The sequence below is a fragment of the Micromesistius poutassou genome, assembly GCF_964030765.1.
Source record: "Micromesistius poutassou genome assembly, chromosome: 22".
NCBI classification, from domain to species: Eukaryota; Metazoa; Chordata; class Actinopteri; order Gadiformes; family Gadidae; genus Micromesistius; species Micromesistius poutassou.
The window spans coordinates 11,056,907-11,078,786 of record NC_140292.1 but is presented as its reverse complement, the minus strand read 5'-3'; the positions used below and the strand labels follow the sequence as shown (position 1 = coordinate 11,078,786).

Here is a 21,880-nt window from a genome sequence, read left to right as displayed (position 1 = left end):
AGCCCTAACGTAGGCTGTCTGTTCTTAGAGACATTGTTTATAAATTAGGCCAGAGCCAGAACTTCATGTTCTCCTGTAGACTTTCAGAACACAGACACCAGTCAGGTAATGCCCACAACACAAGGGATGGCCAGAACAAAGCAGCACCAAACGCAGGCCTCCCTGGTCCAGGAAGAAGGGACGGGGCCGGAGAAGGAAGGGAAGAGTGGAGAGTGGAGAAATCCTAGAAGGAGTGGGATAAACGACCCTCAGATAAGCATTGAAGATAGATATAAAACAAGGAAGTGGTCGGAGAGATATTGGATTGAGGGATGAAGGGTGAAAGAGTTGTTGGATAGCTGAAGGATATTCAGATAACAAGGGAGTGAGACAGAGCAATAAGAATGTAATTGCAGAGTTACTGCCAGAAAACACATCCAAGCTGCTGATTTACAGTGGATTTTGCCTTCGGCTAATGCAATTTTGGAGCCAGTAATCTGTGACAGAGACAGAAAAAAATGATGTTTGAAAGGAAAAAACGGTTACTGGATCAGTAGCATGCTGACAAAACTGTAGATGTATATTATACAAATATACATCTTGGCTTTGTTGGCTACAAGCTACTAGTACATAACTAAATAAATTGTAAATAAACAAAGCTTCTTTGTTTATATCATTGTTGTTGTATCATTCACTTATTATTATTTTGTAATGTTGTTATTAAAGGAAAAGGGAGTATGGCAATCATGTAAAACATTAAAATGCTTCAGACTGAGATTTGTTCTATATTTAAATTGACATAAGATGTCTACTAAATCTTTTGTGCAAATATTTATACGCCTATGAGTTATTGGGTACAAGGGGGTCACCACTGACTTTAAAACCCGACAGCGAAGGTGAAAAAAAACTAAGAAAAAGCTTTTCCGCGCTCATCTGCCACTCTGAACCCAAACTGTCGAGTCAGGAGAACTCAGTTTTAATTTCCTTTTTCTAAAGTCCTGTTGGCTCACTCCCACGGCGGCGGCGGCTAACAGGTTGTGTTGGGCTGTCAGGGCATCAAGGCGCCGGAGAGTAATGATGGTGATCAAACGGAGACGGATGTTCGCTGTCACAACGCGTCCCGTCTCGCCCGCTGCCCTCCGCGCCGGGGCCCCTCCCGGAGAGCGCCTCCTAAAGGGGCGCCGGGCAAACACAGCGCAGCGGGGCCTTGTGGGTAATGTCTCCCAGGAAGTGATTCATTGGTCTTCGTTACGGCCGTCGATGTGCTGCCTAATGCCGCATAATACGTCCTAATAAACTCACTGTGTGTGAGGGGCCGGACACGTCCACTGTGTTTTAGAGTAGAAGAAGAGGAGGAATATTAGTATTAAACGTGCTGGCTTATTATACTATCCAGTCATTGAGGTTTGGTATCTAATAAGGGATTTGAAGGTTGGGCAGTTAAAAAGTGTAATTCCCGTCGGTGGAACGACACCCCCTGCGTCTGTTTTGGGTATCAGAAGCTGTGAGCACTATCTTCTCCTGACTGATGTTACATTCATAAAAGACGGCGATTTGCAGGAGTTATCCCTATCCTGGCCTGTATCACGGGAAACATAATTGAACCCTTTTTCATTCAGCACATTTTAAATGTCAAGGGACCACTGAGGAAGTGGGCATATTAATGAATATAAATATGAATAAAGATTTCACTATTCTGGTACGGTAGCTCGGCTGCTTTATTCCTGATCAGCTTCTCTCGCTCTTCATTTTCTTTTTTTCTTTGCTGCTGACTCTGAAGTTTGGAAACTAAACAGTTTGCATCTCACAGCCTCTTGGTTCTCCAGAGGCCGGTGACTCTAAACCAGTACTTAAACATTGTTCCCTTCTGTTGGGCGTGGGTGGGTCGGCACGTACAGATTCGTTAAGGTTTCCTTAATGAATAGCCAAAAAAATATGTCATACATAAAACTTCAATCAGATTAGGATGATGCGTTGAGAACCGCTCAGAGCAGAAGTTATGGAAACGAGAGAGCGGGGGCACAGAGCGACGAGAGAGAAAAAGAGCAAGAAGGAAGAGCAAGAGGTGTATGGATTCTGGTGTTGAGGTTATATCCAGAGAGAGAGAGAGAGAGAGAGAGAGAGAGAGAGAGAGAGAGAGAGAGAGAGAGACCTCGACGGAATAAAATCTCAACCAAAAACCACACACAGTTGAACAGCAGAAAACGCCTTCTTGAGACGGAGGAGAGGGCTGCTCTCGTGCCTCTCCCACAAGCACCTCCCCCCCCACCCTAACCCTAACCTTGAACATACCTGCCTCGTGGTTTAGGATTCAAGTTCACATACGTATTGCTTTTGGAACGCACATTTTGACCAAAGATGCCAAAATAGACAATAACCCTGATTGACAAGTAATTTTGTTACATGGTACATTGAATCCCCAGGACTCCCATGTAAAAGAGATTTCAATATCTCAACTTCACCTGGTTAAATAAAGGAAAAATAAAAAAATAATAATTGTATTCTTTTGCCCGAAGGCATTTAAATATTAGCTTGTTATTTAAAGTCAAGAAATGCTGTTATTTAATGTCAAGGTCACGACTCACCCTGACCCTGTTAAGCACATACCTGTACATGTTGTCACGCCAACAAACAATATCTGACAGTTAGTCATTGCACCAATCAGAACATTATTCTGAAGACTAAACAACAATATTTTTACATGTGTTCCACTTCCACATAATTGTCTAAACCTAATCATATTTACTCTGATATATTACATGTGTAATGTTTTTATATTCAGATCAAAACCTATTCTCAATGCAGTTAATATTGAATGCTAATTAATTCCAAAGGACAAAATAACTATTATTTGCTGAGATGGAGGAAAGGAGACTATGAATTTTAGCTGATTAATAAATTCTGTTTTGATGTCTGCTCAAAGTATGACCCTGGTCATACCCCATAACCCCCCCCCCCCACACACACACACACACACACACACACACACACACACACACACACACACACACACACACACACACACACACACACACACACACACACACACACACACACACACACACACACACACACACGTTATCTGCTTGCTGCAAACTCTAAAGGGCTGGTTCAAGGAAGTTCAAACTACATGGTTACTATTCCTAATAATACAGATCAAATAGGCCTCCATTTAAAATAAAATCCACTGGAATGGAGATCTGCTTCACGTGATTTATAACACTCAAAATCAGCCCCTTGATGTCGGGGAACACTCCAAACAATTGTGTGTGATTAAAAGTTCAAGACTAGTGAGGACGTAATTATGTGTTTGGCTGAAGTTGGTGCGCCATTGGAAGTGGGGAAAAACACAAGGTGGTATTCTGAGCACCAATTACCCACGTGTGCTCCAGAACGCTGACCTTTCTGGCTCCATGTCGGCAGCCCGCTTTCCACGACCACCGCCCACGAATAAACGCTTTGTTAAGTGTTTATTTTTCTTCCCTTTGCCTTAAAGGTTAGCCTATAGGGGTGTGCCTTATTGGGGATGCACACCAGGCGTCAGACAGTAGAATACGTTTAAAGTTAAATAAGATTGATACCAGACGACCACATCCATCATTCAGTGTTTGTGTTTCCCTCTCGGGCTCTAGACTGTTATACCTAGCATAACTTGTGGAATACGGCTTGTTACTTTGTGATTTCCCAATTCCCAATCCCATAGGAGCATAGGAATGTTATTGATAGTGCTTTGATCATTGAGTTATTAATCATAATGTTTTTGTCCTTATGGGATGACGTAGTTGTCGTAGTGTTTGATACTGCCACAGGGTTCTCATGTGAGAAAAGACATGGAAAAATAAAGTTTTCATAAGCCTAGGTAACAGTATATTTATGTTTGTTTAGGATTTTACATTACAACAACTCCCTCGAGTCACAAATAGTATCGCCTATGAAAAATGCCATTATGAACAATCCTGTTGGTTCTCAATCCTGGTTTCCTCATGTTGTGTTCAAACTGATTTCATATGAGGTGTGAATTACATGGGTGTCTAATTTAAATGTCAAAGACATCTCTCAGACATGCTAATTAGCAGCCAAGTATATTGTTGGTAGCCTAAATAAATCAGCAATAGCCTTGATATGCTACTGCTTAAACTCACAGGTGAAATAAAGCTCAAAGCATGACAAGCACAAATAAAATCAATGGAATTCCTCATGCCTCACTCTATATGCTAACAAAAATAATAAATTTAATTTGTCCATACTGTGTGTCACGCCAGATTTAGAGCTTGACCACCAGAGGCTCTATTCCCCTTAACCAATGCTGATGGTCTACCAGTCAGGAGAGGAGTCACAGGGGGTCCAACGCTTTTTCTCAAAAAAAAAACGTAGGACTCTTAACAATACACAGGACCACCATCTCAGTAAACATTCAAGACTCAGCAAGACGCATTTCAAACAGAGGTCTTTAAATGCTTTAACTAATAAAGGCTAATGACTGAACACAGGTGAGAAACATGAACACAAAATACAATCACTCCGTCATCTGTTCCAGGTGAGTAGGAAGGACCAAATATGGGTGTCTTCAGGTTACTTCCGCTTGGTTCCCCTGGAAGTGCTCTCTGTCGCCCTCTGCTGGTCGGAGGGCATCGTGACACTATGCATAGCAGATTTGTAGAAGGAGACTTCTAACATCATACTAGAGAGAACCCATTACTGTTGTGGCATGTTTGTTGGCATACAGCAAAATTAAGGTATTGGAACTGACAACTAACATTGTTGTCAGATCACCACTAACAAGATAGCATTATGAAGGATGCATTGTCATCTTTGTATTGGTCAAAATACTATTTTGTGAAACAAAGGGGGTCTTGGATAACCAGATTTAAAATGCTCGTCATTTTTTCGATCAATTTGAATTGTGATATCTTTTTTTTCCCAAAATTACTCAGAGAGTCACTAAGTTGCCACTTAATGACTTGAAATTCAATCACGTTGAAATGCGTTCACAATTACAACAGTGTTGGCTGTTGACTATTAAAATTAATTGATATTGAATTAATTGAAATTAATATTGAATTAATTGCTAGACACATCTAGTTCATTACACCGTGGCAAGATTTAGCTATGACTCTTTATACATTACCGGCACGTTTAATTATTGAGTTGTCTAAAGATGTAAAAATAAAATAAAGTGTAACACATTCACCTTCAGAATTTTAATTTGTTCATTAGGAAGAGAAAATCAAAACAAGGCCTAATTAAGTTAATGGTGTATATGTGAATAATTAATTCCCATATTTCTCACGATTGCTCACCCTTTGATAACCGTAATGAACTTGAATTTAATCTGATTAGAACTATAAAACAATACTGCAGACAACCAAGACTTCTAAAATAAGTTTAGAGTTGGCATCTGTGATGTGCCTCAATCTTTCCCTTTCTTAAGCCTGAATGCATATTTTCATCAACAAAAATGAATGTAATGTAAAAAAGGCAATTTCCCTTCCCAATGTACCAGACAAATTGTGCTGTGTTTTTGATCAGCTAAATTCTTTATTTCATCAGAGACAAAGCCTTAGGACCTTATTTCCGTATTTCTCAATTTTCTTTCATTGTTAAAAGTTTGCTTCTTCTTTCAAAAACAATGATTAACTGACTTAACTGTTCATATCAAAAAATTTTCACATTTGCATTGTGTAATATACATCCACCGATACACCGTATTGTTTAATGAAAACAAACTCAACCATAAAACAATCTATACATTACATACATACACCCATTCAAATGATTCAACATAGTTATTTCTCGGATATTATCCATGTACATTTCCACTTAGCCCACAAATAATCATACTAGACAATGGATAATAAATTAAGGAAATAAACAAATATTGATGTACCAGTGAACACAATATTTTATCCCAGCATATGACTAAGAGAACAATAACTCACATATTTATTTCATGTATTTATTTCTGTTATTATGTATTAACCCGTTTCAGGAGATGTCTTTGACTCCGTGGCTGTAGTGTGATGCATGGTGTTATATATATACAGATATATACAGTACATCTTCGTTGTATTTCCTTGATTTATTGCTCACACGGCATGGCCCTGTCTTCATTACGATAGTAGAATATGTATTATTTGTCTCTGCCTGTGTACATCTGGGCATCGTTTCTCTTTACGTTTATTGTACCCATCGCTGGGGCATTTGTCTTTCTGGACTTTAAGGATTGTTTTTCCAAAGGCACAGAGGAAAACAGGGGAGATGTTATGTGCATTATGCTATTCCTATTTTATTTATGTATCGCATCACATTCATCTTATTTAGCTTTGTTTATGAATTGTGTTTACTGCTGTGGTAAAGTTATTTATCAATCCATTCATCTATATATGCAACCATCCACCCATTATTTCACTCACCCATCCATCCAATAATTCATCCATTCATCCATCCACCATTGACTCACCAAGCTGTCAATCCATTCATCCATCCATCCATCCATCATCCATACAGTACAATAGCTGTCTTTAAGCTGTGATACTGGGGGAGGATTCTCCCACATCCTTCCATACCTCCTGCATCAAAACAACCGTGCTAGCTTCTAGTTCTGCGCAGGAGAACACATCTCCTCCCGTTCCCCCTGTCCCACACCCCCACCCCCCCACCCCTCGGACCTCGTTCAGACCTGCCCTCCGCTCCTCCAGAAGGATTAGGACCCATCCATCCATGAGGCTGAACCAGAAGGCCCGTGTGAAAATCCGAGGTTACATCTCAGCAGCGATGTGACATTTAGTCTGAAGCCCGACAGGTCGACCAGACAAAGCGGGCCGAGGAAAACCCTTCACGGCACACCAAGCCACTCCTGGAGAAGCTTCCTTCCTGCCTTTTAAGGAGGAGAGCGAGCCAACAGTCCAACTGAATCAGTGACGTCTCTAATGAGCCGCGCTGCGCCGTACGGGAGCCCGAGTGAGAGGAGAAGCAGACGTAGTGTTTTGATGTGTGGGCGAGATGCGGCCGCATCACCCATGCACTGTTCGGCTCATTTGCATATTAAGCCACCGGAAAATCGTATCACAAGCTGTGAGCGAAAAGACATATTGAGAGGCGTGTTGGTACCAGGTGAGACTGCACATTCACTGAGGGGGAAATCTGGCCATTATGCAAGACTTTGCCTTCCCCATGTTATAATGCGGTATCATGTCCTGATGCAGTCGGCGTTGTGACACTGTACCGGGTAGTAAGCATGCACATCATTGATTCATTTGTTTTGGGTTATTTACAGCACATCACAGCCCTTTTTGGCAAATGTGTGTTGAATGTTTTGAACACACACAAGATTTACATAATGTTTAAATAAACAGGTGTGATTGCTATTAACTTTTTAACTGCGGCACAAACAGAGACACACACACACACACACACACAGAGTTCCCTTTTAAAGTAAAATACATCCCTGAAGAAGAGAGAAAGTGCTGAATGTACATCCGGGTTTAGCTGAGCACACGTATTGTTCTGACCTCTGCAACCTGCTGCTGAGCTGGCCTGCAGCCTGCAGCCTGCTCCAGAAGTGAGGCCATGCAGTGTTTTCACTGAGCGGACGTCCTGTTCAACCACAGTAGGCTACCTCGTATCTGATGGTGAACAAGGATACTTGAGGAGAGCCCGAAGCTCACCGCCGTGTCAGATGGGAAATAATGTTCTCAGAATCTTCGCTTCCCAAATGGAGTCAGTCCGATACAAAGCAGCCCCGATAGATTCTGGCTCTGTGTGTGTTGCTCTGTGAAAGGAGCTGTAAGCTTTAAAAGCTATTAGGGGAGTGTGATTTGTAAAAATGGCTCATCAATTATTGAGTGAAATGCGCTTTGAGAATATCTATTTCCAGTTGATTGTGCCGGCCTCTGTATGAGCCAATTTAGATCAGATCGCTCCTAGCACATTTCTGACCAATAAGAGCATCTCTTCCATAATTGGTTCAGGGGCTCCATCTTTACTGTCAATCACAGGTGCATGAAATGCAACCCTTTACAATGGTGTACGGAGTGAGGGAGCAGAGAGGGGTGAAACATATTCTTAGGGTTGTTTAGTTTTAAAATATTGTTCTCTTCTGTGCTTTTCTGCTGTCAATTCTTACCTATACAGCACCTTTAAAAACAATATGATTATGACTGTGTACTAAATCAATAAAGTGTGTGAAGTCAATCGAGGATGAGACACTATACCCCAGCCATAGACAATATTTGGCTTTGGCTGGGCATTAAAACTGCAGTGCTTGAAAGTCTTCACCTTTCTTATCTATATTGTTATGGGCTTTGTGCCTTCATGGATAGGGGAGTGGAGACAGACAGGAATGTGGGCTAGAGAAGTGAGGGGAATGACGTAGCATCGCACCACAGGGCGGAATCGATCCTGGATCCCTCCGAGGCGTCCTGCCTACACGGTTAGCCCGTTAGTGTGTCACTTCTCTTTTAACAAACGAAAGTCTTCAGTAGAGTCAGTGAAGGTGGTAGCCGGCGGTTCTACTGATGCAACGGTAGGCCACCAGCGAACTCTGACGCACAACTCAAAACTCTTTCTTCCTAATCATTTTACTTTACTTATTTACTTACTTACTTATTTTCAAGGCTATGGGGGATGTTGACTAAGTTCACTTAAGTCCCGTGGCTCAGCCTAGTTTTCTAACCATAATGAATCTAATATCTACTGGACAACATTGGAGCGAAGCTATGAGTGGGTCACTCCTTTTGGAGAACACTGGCCCTATTCTGCCAGCCCGCCGCAATCAATTATGAGCTTGTTAAGTGTACTGGAGGTTTCTCCAAGAACAGGACTAGTAGTAATAGGCCTGGTGTCTCTGGTTAGCGTCACCACTGCACCTCAACTGGAGCTCTGACCATGTCTTTCATAGAGGATTGTTGTTCTGAACATCTTCTTATAGATCTTGCCCATGAACATCCATTCAACGGTCCAATAGGATGTGAAAGTAACTAAGGATTCATACTGAATTGAACCTATGTAGGCCTATGCTGCCGGATAGTAACTATGACTCATATCAAGCAAGGTGTTAGATACAATCTAATGGTAATCATTTCAAATAAATATATTCATCCACAGCAATCCATATGCCTCGATCATTCTTTTTTTTTACTATAATCGTCAAACGATATGATTAAAAAAAAAGACTAGGAAGTATGTTAATAAAATGGCAGGTGTGCATGTCTACCTCAATGCAGAAGCCCATGAATTAAAGGCCAGTGGTGTTTAATACGACTTTTTACAGCCCATATAAGGCAGATCCCAACCAGCAGTCACACCTCTCTGGGTTTTATCTCTGCCATTGTAATTCTATCTGGCACAAGAAGCCGCTCTGAATAGCATACGTCTAAGTATATCTTATAGGGTTAGCTATATTTTTTAGCAGCTACCTCATATATGGAGAGAGAGAGAGAGAGAGAGAGAGAGAGAGAGAGAGAGAGAGAGAGAGAGAGAGAGAGAGAGAGAGAGAGAGAGAGAGAGCATTCTGATGACTAGGCAGCCCTTCATATAGTCTGTGTCCACTTCCTCCTGCGTATCCCCCCTCTCTCCTAGAGACCTGTGGACGTGGTGGATCACAGCGGTTCGTCATGCGCTCTTTACAGGAGGCCAAGGAGACACCGCTTTCTCCCTCATCTTTTATCGTTATTAAAGATGCACGGATATGTAGGCCTCATTCCTCAAACGGCGGTAATGGGCTGACAAAGTACCGTGAAGGATGGGTTTCCATGTCCCCCCCCCCCCGACATTTCTCACGCTAAAGAGACAGGTGCAAATTATTCGATGACAACATTATCAAACCGTAGGATTAAGAAGCGCCCCGGTTAAGCCAAACTTCCACAGTCTCTGGAGATGAAGACAATAATAAATCAAATACATAATTATAATAATAATAATTGTTGCAGTTATTATTGTTGTCATTGATATTATCATTATATTTCACAGATGCATGACAATTATATCCGTGTGAAGATCGTACAATAAAGGTATTTCTACCTTCTACCTGTTTTTTTGGCATTGATTACCCCACACTTACTTTCACTTTCATTTTTTCTCTCTCCCGCCTCTCTCCCCTCTCTCCCTTTCTTTCATCGCCTCTTCTTACCCAAAGATTACAATCAAGCCGGGGATGGTTACTGGGTAAATCACACGGGTTGGAGATACCAAAACACGAGACAAAAGGAGAAAATTGCCCGTAACCGATGCCGGATGACTCAGGATCGCCCGATTGGTAATTAGGGTTATATCTTTTTGTTATCCTCTCCTTTTATCCAATTCTTGTTGTGGATTAGAGCTGTCCGACACACACACACACACACACACACACACACACACACACACACACACACACACATAGAATAATCGAGGGCTGTGTGGACATTAGCAGACTCTTTAGACAACAGGCAGCTCAGTCTCATTGTTCTGGGCTGAAAGGAGGAGACCTTCCAATCAATGAACCAGACAACACGTCGCTGTTCAGTTCTCCTGGATGGCAAACGGGCATTCCATGCAGAGGAAGGACGAGCAGCTTCTGATCCATGATGATAACCTGCTGTATGCAGCCTCTCAGTGGTAGGATGCTTCTGGATAGGTGTGTGTGTGTGTGTGTGTGTGTGTGTGTGTGTGTGTGTGTGTGTGTGTGTGTGTGTGTGTGTGTGTGTGTGTGTGTGTGTGAGGAATCAAGAGAGCATAGTTGTTTAAACCCATTCTACGGCCCTCCGAGATGCTCCTGTGGCCACACACACACACACACACACACTGAAGGGTGAACTGATCAAAGTTATGCAGCATAACCTTGCTTTAGTATTGGACTAATGATTATATAAAACACACACACACACACACACACACACACGCTGAAGGTTGAAGTTGGGCTCGTCCTCTGGTCAGAGGTGGACTCCCCCCGTTGGAGATGAAGGGGGCAGAAAGGACCCAGATGTGTATTGATCCCGGTGTTTGTGATGTGGGAGAAGACTGCTCTTAGCTCCGTGCGGCCGCGTCGATGCCCTGCCTCCATGTTATCAGTCTTAATGACAAACCCAAGCCCTCGGCTGAAGGGTGAACTGATCAAAGTTATGCAGCATAACATTGCTTTAGTATTGGACTAATGATTATATAAAACACACTCATTCAGTAGTAGTAGTAGTGTAGTACATGGATAAATAAATGCATGTTTGTAACCTGAAGGATATGAATAATTAAGGCACTTGTGTGTACAGGTTGACTCCATGCCAAATTGGTTTGACAGGAATCACAAGCAGCTACGGAATGGGCAGAGAAAAATGGGCAGAGCATTGTTCAGCCAATCACAGCAATGGATTGGCTGTGATTAGGCCATGAAACACCCAGCTAATTGGCTGGGTTTATGGGGAATACTTTGACCATGAAAGAGCACACTATATAAATAAATAAAGGAAAGATGTAGAGAGGTGAGGAAGAAGGGAAGAGAGAGAGAGAGAGAGAGAGAGAGAGAGAGAGAGAGAGAGAGAGAGAGAGAGAGAGAGAGAGGATTTGGGTAAAGGGTCTGATGATACTCAGAGACAATAGTGGCAGTAAATTAGTGTCTTCAACAGCCGCTGGCTAAATGATCAAACAAGGACAAACCACCCTTCAGGTCCAAGTCGAACATAGACAGGCAAAGAAATAAAACAAAACATGTCATCTGACTATTAAGTGTGCAGAGGTGGTGTAATTAAAGTCCTACTTGTGTGGCTCTTAACTCTATTGACTTTAATGATTATAAACCTCAGAGTGTTAAAATATTGGCTGTCCTTAAAATAATGAGGCAATGCTTTACCATGACAGGACGTTACTGTTGCTGAGGTATGGGTCTGGGTGAGGGACAAAAAGGTATTACATCAGTGGCCTGAAGAACCGAGATGCACACTGAAGCATCAATATTCATGTTTATTTATGCACAATCAGTTATGTTGTGTACTTATTATTAGTCGAAGCAGGCTGATGGTCACAGACTGGTATTTTCTATTGAATAGAAGTACAAACAAACTGAAGGTGTCCATTATCATGCCAGGTTGAGTATCTTTTTTTCTCTACCTTGTTAAAGACCCCCCTAGTGAATAATCAACCGTTTCACCTCGCTAAAATGTCCAGGTATTAGTTATGTTCAAATAAGTCATTTAAATTGAGAATAAAGCCTTCGACAGCAGTGTGCTTCAGACATGAAGCGACTGAACACCGACCAGAATCCCAGAATAGCACAAGCCTTGATCTCCTACGTATCATTAGAATACGCTCGATCCACACGTGAACTTGTAGCAAACCATGTCTTCTCTGTTGAGATTTAGGGGGATTTGCTCTTCACTTCCCTGGATCAGCTTAGACCTACATGGCTTATTGGAAAGATAGCAAATGTTGACGTCTTTGTTAGCATTAGCGCTCCAGAAGTCATAATCTCCCCCCGCGCTAACCTGTGGCGTGTGCGGACGCTACACAATGTTTGGTGAGGCACTTCTGACAAACACAAATAGCTCAGAAATAGCTGCTATGGAGTGAACTTAAAGCAGCACTGTCAGGTATTGTGAGTTGATGATGTGAAAACGGGAATGTGAGTCAGTTGAAAACAAAATTTGGTTTTATCTAGCGTACTTATTTGCCTTTGCTGTTTATGAACCAATATTTTAAGGATACAACTCATTTGAACCATCTTCAACCTTGTCTATTTTCTACCTCATGATGTACTGTGAGTTTCCCGCCTTTTCTGCAAGGGTGAGTGCTTCGTATATATTACTTTACGGAGGAGCAATCCAAGAAGGCATCTTCAAAGGCTCTCTGGAAATGTGTTTTCCATTTCGTTCAAAGTATGCCCTGTGCTTTGCTCGGTGCTAAAGCACTTGACCACACTTTGAGATCTTAACACATATTAGCTGCTTTCACATATGGACGTGCATGCGTCTGTTCTACGGAGGTGCCGTATATGTGAATGACATATCCTGACGTTGGACCTCCTGAAAAAATACTACCCCGAGGTAGTATGTTCTCTGGAGGAAATGCTAATTACCTTATATGTGAATGAGCAGTAGGATGTCGGCATTTCACACCAGTTGAGTGGGCGTGTTGATGACGCTTCGGTCTACGTTTGCATGTCATTGAGTGGCACCCGCACCCTAATCGATAATCAGCCTATTGCCTTTTGTTCGCTGAATGGTTTAAAAAATATTTTTATTATTATGTTAAACCTTTCCTGCTGTTGGCTCCCAGATTCTCCCGTCGATTCTCTCGGGAGTAAAACACCCTTCACTTTGACCGGCAGTGGGTCTGCTTATAGGTTTGAATATGTTCGGAATGAAGCGGCCACCGATTATTGACAGGCTGTGTACTTTATTCTTAGTTTCACTAACTTTACAGTAGGGCCTACACACTTGCACATACACAACCAGACTCGTTCATTACCTCACTAAACTGACACACGCTACCGCTCGCTCTCCTCGCTCGTCCACTCACACACACAGCCATAATAAATAATTGCTACTCTCGTAACAATTATTATTGACAACAGTTAGCTGAACATTATAGGGTCCCGTCCTTCCACTCCCTGTTTTCTCAGTTAAACACAGAAATCAACTACATTTGTCCCAGTGTTTGTTAGTGAAATGAAGCCAAAAAAGACGCTCTCTTCCTCCGGTAACGCAGTCGTTCGTGACGCCTTTCTTGTTCGTCGTTTCTTCTATTTGTCTGTAACTCATGCTCCAATCTTTCATCGATCGATGCGGATGTTGTGGATGCAACGGAATATATGCATTGCTGCAGCAACATTTAACATGATCGCGATGAGTTCTGCCCGTTTTGCCTGCGTGCTGTCTGCGGTCAAACCAAAACAAACCTGATCCCGCCTCATGCGACCCTACGTCATATGTCGCCCCTTGCAAGCCCGCCCCCCTTAAACAGCCGGAGATTCTACTGACACTGATCTCCGCATATCGGGCATCAAGTGTGAATAAGTGTGAATGACCCTAACGATCAAACCTCCTGCTCCACAAATGCAGAGAAAAGACGGAGGTCATATGTGAAAGCAGCTAATATCTCCATACATCAAAAGGGTCCTATGTGTGTGTGTGTGTGTGTGTGTGTGTGTGTGTGTGTGTGTGTGTGCGCGCGATCCTCTGCGTGTGTGTGAGTGCATATGTGTGTGTGTGTGTGTGTGTGCATGAGGGTTTTATTCCGCCAAGGCCCACGAGAGATATCAAATCAAAATTAAAATGAAAGAAAACATGGCTCCTTCAGTCAAGAGCTCAGATCGAGGCTCAATGGCTCCTAATGAGAGATGATGCAGAGGATCGGACAAGGACTGCTTGTCGCAAAAAAGCTTGGGCCTCACAAAGTGTTGGAACATCTCCGTGATCTTTCTGACTAGAAAGTTGTTATAGGTGGGAAAGTCTCTGTAAAACATAAGAAGTCTGAACTCACGGCAAAAAAAACCCTTTCCCAGAGTGGTACTTATCAATCAGCGGCAAACTCTGCACAAGCAGAGGTGGACGTGGGCTTTGACAACGTTTGACAACAGCCCTCTCACGCTCCTCAGGAAGCCGATGTGTGGGTTGTTGTATAACCTTTACGACTGTCACCACTGCTCGCATCACATGGTAGAAAGTCGTAGGCGGAAGTTCTCCTGCTAAAACAGGGGTTTATCTGCCCTTTAACAGGATAATGGTTCATAAAATAATCATGCCAATGCCATCCTGTTAGCTGTTGTCGTTATTTTTTTACGGTGGTTTGTAATTGTTTGTAATATTAGATTCTGGTGAGCCTCGCTCTGCTTTGAACTCTGATGTTAGCAACACCATTACCTGTGGCCCCTAGGGGGAAGGGAGGTTTGATGAGTTCAAGGTGTTTGAACCATTTTTGATCTCAAAACACCAGTCACCCGTTTTTTTTTCTTTGACACACGCACGCACGCACACGTTCGATCGGATAGCCCTGGACATTGTGGGGCCCCTTCCCAAGACCAGCCAGGGACACCGATATATCCTGGTGATGGTGGACTACGCTACCCGGTATCCTGAAGCCCTACCCCTCCGCACGGCCACCACTAAGGCGGTAGCGAAGGAACTTAATGCTTCTGTTTAGCCGGGTGGGGATAGCACGGGAGGTACTAACCGATCAGGGCTCCTGTTTTATGTCCCGTGTTATGAAAGAACTGCTTAGCCTTCTCCAGGTCAAGCAGCTCCGGACGTCGGTGTACCACCCCCAGACGGCCTGGTGGAGCATTTTAATAAGACATTGAAACAGATGCTGAAAAAGACCATGGACACCGATGGGAAAAACTGGTACCAGCTGCTGCCCCATGTCCTGTTCGCTGTGCGGGAGGTGCCCCAGGCCTCCACTGGATTCTCGCCGTTCGAGCGTCTCTATGGGAGAAGGCCCCGGGGAATCCTGGACCTCGCCAAGGAGGCGTGGGAGAGCCAGCCGTCCCCCCACCGCACCACGCTGGACCATGTGGAGCAGATGAGGGACCGCATGGCCCAGGTGTGGCCCATCGTCCGGGACCACCTCCGGCGAGCACAGCAGGCCCAGGCGAGAATCTACAACCGGGGAGCCCAGCTGCGCATCTTCCATCCTGGAGACCTGGTGCTGGTCCTGGTGCCCACGGCAGAGTGCAAGTTCTTGACCAAATGGTAGGGACCATACGAGGTGGTCGAACGAGTGGGAGAGGTGAACTACCGGGTACGACAGCCCGGGAGACGTAAGCCCACCCAACTGTATCATATAAATATCTTGAAGCAGTGGAGGGGAGGAGTGGATCCACCAGACCCGGCACCCCTGGGGTTGGCGGCACGATACGGAATCCCGGTGGTCCCGGTAGGAGAGGACCTCAGCCCAGCCCAGAAGCAAGACCTCGACGACTTGATCCTGCAGCACCAGGACGTGTTCTCCGAGCTCCCGGGTCGGATATCGGTCATCCACCACGATATCCGGACGGCGCCAGGGGTGAAGGTGAGAGTTCCCCCCTACAGGGTCCAGGAAGCCAGACGGGTGGCCATCCTGGAGGAGGTAGCCCAGATGTTGCAGCTCCGGGTCATCAAGGAATCTTGCAGTGCCTGGGCCAGTCCGGTCATCCTCATGCCGAAACCTGACGGGAGCTTTCGGTTCTGCAACGACTTCCGGAGGCTGAACGAGGTGTCCGAGTTCGACGCCTACCCCATGCCCAGGGTGGACGAGCTGATCGAGAGACTCGGACCAGCCAGGTACCTCACCACCCTGGACCTGACCAAGGGGTATTGGCAGGTGCCATTAACCCGGGCCGCCAGGGAGAAGACGGCGTTCGCGACCCCGGGGGGACTGTACCACTACACCGTCCTTCCCTTCGGCGTCCATGGAGCCCCAGCCACGTTCCAGAGAATGATGGACCAGATCCTACGGCCGCACCAGGCCTACGCCGCCGCCTACATCGACAACATCATTATCCACAGCGACAGCTGGGATGTCCACATCCGGCAGCTGCGGGCGGTGCTGGGGGAGCTGCGGAAGGCGGGCCTCACCGCCAACCCGGCCAAATGCCGCCTCGGGCTGGAGGAAACGGCCTAGCTGGGGTATCAGGTAGGACGGGGAAACGTCCGGCCGCAGGAGAGCAAAGTGGCTGCCATCAGAGACTGGCCCCGTCCCACATCCAAGAAACAGGTGAAATCGTTTTTAGGGCTGGTAGGGTACTACCAGAGGTTTATACCCGGCTTCGCCACACTGGCCAGCCCTCTTAACGACCTGACCCGAAAGGCACTGCCGGACCGGATCAGGTGGTCGGAGGCTGCTGAGAAGGCCTTCGAGATGCTCTGGGGTGCCTTATGCTCGGAGCCGGTACTCATAACCCCTGACTTTGCCCTTCCTCTACACGGACGCGTCGGAAGTGGGGCTGGGGGGAGTCCTCTCCCAGGTCCGGTCCGGGGAAGAACACCCCATAACATACATCAGCCAGAAGCTTCTCCCCAACGAGAGGAACTACTCAACGGTAGAAAAAGAGGCCCTGGCCATCAAGTGGTCATTAGACAAATTACGGTATTATCTTCTAGGTCGGGAGTTCACCCTGGTCACAGATCATGCACCACTGAAGTGAATGGCCAGTGCCAAGGACTCCAATGCCAGGGTGATGAGGTGGTTCCTGGCACTCCAGGACTTCTGGTTCCAGGTGGACCACCGACCAGGCAAGGAGCACCCCACGCCGACGCCCTGTCACGCCGGGATGCATGCCTGGGCTGGTCCCCACTGGCGACCAGAGGCTTCAGCAAGCGGGGAAGGAGTGTGACAACCCGCTACCCACCAGGGGGAACCGTGGGCTAGTGGTGGATGGCGTATACCACCTCCACCCACTAGCCGGCGGCAGAGAGCACAACTTCACTCACCGCAATCACCCAGATGAGGCACACCTGGCCGGAGGGAGAAGGAGACCTGGGGGACAGCTTAAAAGGCGACCAAGGTCTCACTCCAGGGGGAACAAGAACGACGAGCACAGAGAAAGAACGTCGACACACCGCCTGACTCGAGTCTCTCGGAGGCCATAGTACAGATAGGATATTTCTTGTTCTTTAAGTGGTTTTGTGAATAAACGCCGACTTCGGCTTTATCCTAGATCACTGGAGTGGTGCTTGCCGTGAGAAACAGACAATCGTGAATCGGGTCGCCACAACACAACCACAACACAACTCTCTTGCTATGTTGTCTTCCTGACCTGATATATGTATATTTATATATAAATATGAAATGTAATTTAGTTCTTCCACAATCTAACATAAAAATCTCGTAGTATATAGAGACCATCAAGATAAGCCAGTTTGCGTTTCGCATTGGATATCAGTCTCCTATCACCAAATCTGCCTTCCTTTGGTCAGAAGACTCATCCAATCAGAGTGGCCCTCTCGCTCTCTTCGCTCTTCCTGAATCCGGTTGGAAGTAAAGCAAAAACTTTTCCTTCTGACAAGCCTTCTGGCAGATTCTAGTGAGTATTTAAACACTGTTACTCGGCCTATCTCGTATGAAAACAGTTTTGATTGATCTGTTGGTTGCTACACTTTGCTTGGGCGCCGCCATTCTGCAGGCTGCCGTGCTACTTGTCCATCATGAACTGAAACCCCTCCCCCTAGTGCTGATTGGTCCTCTCATTTTTATATATTTTTTAAAAGAGCTTTCAACGGGATGGAGGCCAGACAGATCTGCAGAGAGAAACAGAACGGGAACTCACCAGATCAGGACGTTCTCACAAGGCCACCATCTACTTATAGTATCATCATGTATACATATATAGTAACATATATAAATACATCTCCTGGAAACATGAAGTTGTAACAACTGTTAAGGTGAAGAGAAAGGAGGATGTCATTGTGGATGAGTTGTTCATTAATGGCGTGAAGCGTTTCTTTGTGCTGGAGGGTCTGGGGGGGGCATTATTTATATATATATAAAATTTTTTTTTATTATTATTGATTATCACACACACTGTGAGTGTCTTGTCTTGTCCTGATGTTTTGTGTTGAGGACCACAATGGAAATGACTCCTGGACTTTATTGTGTTTTTATCCTCAATTGTATTTGATGTATTTTCATTTGTGTAAGGCATTTGTTTGATACAATTTAATAAATAATATAAAAAAAAATTGTTTAAGAAAAACAAAACAAAACTGCTGTACCGAAAAACATACCGAACCGTGACTTAGTGTATCATTACACCCCTAGCGGTTTGAAAGCACAATGCAAGCTATCAACAGGAAGAGAGCGACAGTGCCAAGGCCACAGGATGTACAAGGACGGAGCTGGGCACAGCACACACACACACACGCACGCACGCACCAACACATACACACACACACACACACACACACACACACACACACACACACACACACACACACACACACACACACACACACACACACCGTAACACACACGCACACACACACATATACACTTGTCCGCAACCACACACACAGTCAACACAGGTCCATTTAACACTGTGATATAAGCACTCACACAAACACACACCGGCGACCGCCACACTCGTAACTCCCAGGGTTCATCGGCCGTAGTCTCATCCAAGACTATCATCTTTCACACAAAGAGGTGTGTCGGAGGAGAATCTGAATTATTGAATACGTTCACTGCTATTCTCCACTTTTAAACGGTTTGGCTTCGTAAGAATGTGCTTGGTTTTCAAGTCAAATCCAATCCATATTGCCGATATAACATCCACATATGTACACATATTCACAAGTGTTATATTTGTGTATTCTCTGTTTATAAAGTTGGACACAGGTCTTGCTATGGTCTACCTGTGTGGGGATTTGACCTCTCAGTCCCCTCTGAAAGTGTGGAAGTGGGGATGGAAATAGAGGATGGAGAGAGAGAAATAGGTTATTTTTCAATAATTCAATAGTTAGAATCCAGATAATGCGACCATCGCGAAATCTGTGACAGAAGAGCAACAACGGTGGATATAGCCCCCCACACTAACCGTGCACGAGGGCTTTTTATCCGTGTGAAATGTCAGTTGAATCAAAGCTAGAGCAATACCCAGGAAGTGATATTTTCAATGAATAAAACATAATTTTTCACACATGCTCTTTCTCTTCACCAAATCTCTCTCTCTCTCTCTCTCTCTCTCTCTCATATATATATATATAATATATTAAAAAATATATATATAATAAAAATATCTACAGTGTTTTGAGTCTTGTCGTCTTCTTTCAGCACTTTGCATTCTCTCGCTCTCATCACCTCGTGGTTAATGCCCAACTGTACTTGGACACAACAAGACACGCCTCACTCAGGAGGCATCACACATCACACACACTGACCGGTGGAAAGGTCATCACGTCTCCACACCTTTCTAGGAGTGTGGACTGAGGAATGTGTTTCTGACTGACATCCAAAATAAACCCAGAATCCCTTCTGGAGCGATTACCTCAAAAAGGTAAATATGCTGAAACTGATTTCATTATATTCTCATTAAAGTCTAACAATTAAATTTATTTTTCAGATTTAAAGAAGAAAGAAATGGGGCTAATTTGCTTGTTGACTTGCTAATGTTGAAACGGGTGTCAATGGGTCAGGGCTAATTAGACTGGGTCCCCACTGATTAGCTTTAGAATAGGAAGAAACAGAACCAGATTGGAATTCAGAACGGTCCGTGTAGCTGCCTGCAGGTGAACTCGTTTCCACAAGATGGAATAACAAGACGGTAATGGGCGATGCTTAAACCACAAACTGTGATGGAATAAATAATACACTAAACTCTTCATGGCCATTTGGAGGTGAATGGACAGTATTGCGTAAACACGCACTACACGTCCACACACAAACCCATTACCGTCCAAGGAAAACACTGTGTGGCGCCAACAATCGGCGTCACACAGATACAGCTCGACAGATTTCTGTTTACCAGAAGTGACTATCGAGAGAATAGAAAACGAGAAGTGAAATCAATCGTCCCCAGATGATCAGGCAACGTGTCCAAACGCGTTCAGTTTAACGCACACACTGAATCCAGCTTAAGTTTTGTCACCAGGTCCGCATATGCGAAGTGAAAGATGAGTCACAAAAATACACATTTTAAAATCGTAGCGAGACACCCCACGTGTCCGAAAAAGGCGAATTTAAAGAGAGAAACAGAGGAGACTAGCGTTTTAAACGGGATGGGACCAACGACACATCGGTGGAGATTGTTTCGGAACCAGAGCGCGTTGAGCCATCTGGCTCCGGATGGATGGTGCGTCATGTGTTCATTTTAATGACTTATTGAATTCAGGATAAGAGAACACGTTCACACCATAATACCAGAACTTGTAGGGTGTGTGCATGGTTTCGGCGCACCTTGCCCACACCACTAAACTTGTTCTGACTCCTGATCGGTGATGATGCTGATCCACAGGAGGGCGCGCGGTGCAGGACCACCGCCGCGACGCGCGCCCCTCTCCTCCAGCCTCTCCAAAACATAACAATGAATACAACATAATAACGGCTGCTATATAACAGCCCCCCATAGGCTTAAACACCCCCTGTAGGCTCTAGAAAGTCCGTATTGAAAACATTTCGCCTACCTCTCGCCGAGGTAGCCGGGACTCGCGAGGCGAAAAGCACGAGGATGCCACAACGCAGGTAGCATCCTATGGAAATCCGTCCCATCATGGTCCGGAGCCGCATCGCATCGCGGCTGCCCGCTCATGGGCTCTCTGAAGAAGCATTTGGTTTCGGGCGGCGGCTTTACCGTGACAGCCTCCTCCTCACCATCTCCTCCTACTCCTCCTCACAACCTCCTCCTCCTCCTCCGCCGCGCTGTCTCTCGCTGCCCGCCTCAGCCGAGGTAGGAGCACCGCAGCGCCATCGCGGAGGATCGCAGTGCGGTCAGAACAAAATGAAAAGTCGCCTGGTGCTCCTCGGCTCTTGAGCTCAGAGTGCGCGAGTGAGAGCGAGAGAGAGGAAAAAAGGACACACACACACACACACACACACACACACACACACACACACACACACACACACACACACACACACACACACACACACACACACACACACACACACACACACAGGCGGGCAGCCTTCATCTTGAGGGCGGAGAGAGGGAGAGATTCAACTCTAGTCCATAGGCTACCTTTGTTGACAGGAAACCGTGCGTGTGTGTGTGTGTGTGTGTGTGTGTGTGTGTGTGTGTGTGTGTGTGTGTGTGTGTGTGTGTGTGTGTGTGGGGGGGGTGTGTGTGTGTGTGTACACAGAGAGACAAATAATTTATCCTACAACGACAGATGAGGAATAATCTTGGAGTTGCAAAGGTTTTATTTGAATCTCAGCAAAGCTAAATAATTCAGATGAAAAAAGAACAAAACTTTAATAAGAGTTGGGTAACTCAGATAAGGGAATACATGTCAATAACGTGATG

At 45.0% G+C, this 21,880-nt stretch overlaps 1 protein-coding gene across 1 annotated transcript in view; it reads right to left on the bottom strand.

Annotated features, from left to right (window-relative positions):
* The window catches only part of LOC311367686 (netrin receptor UNC5D-like), a gene marked incomplete at both ends in the record, with an annotated part of 133,825 nt that extends 112,681 nt beyond the window's left edge, over positions 1-21,144 (bottom strand). Inside the window, one exon of the mRNA XM_084486498.1 lies at positions 21,042-21,144. Within this exon, the coding sequence (XP_084342624.1) occupies positions 21,042-21,144 (103 nt within the window). The remainder of the gene's footprint in view (positions 1-21,041) is intronic.
* Positions 21,145-21,880: the final 736 nt, after the last annotated feature.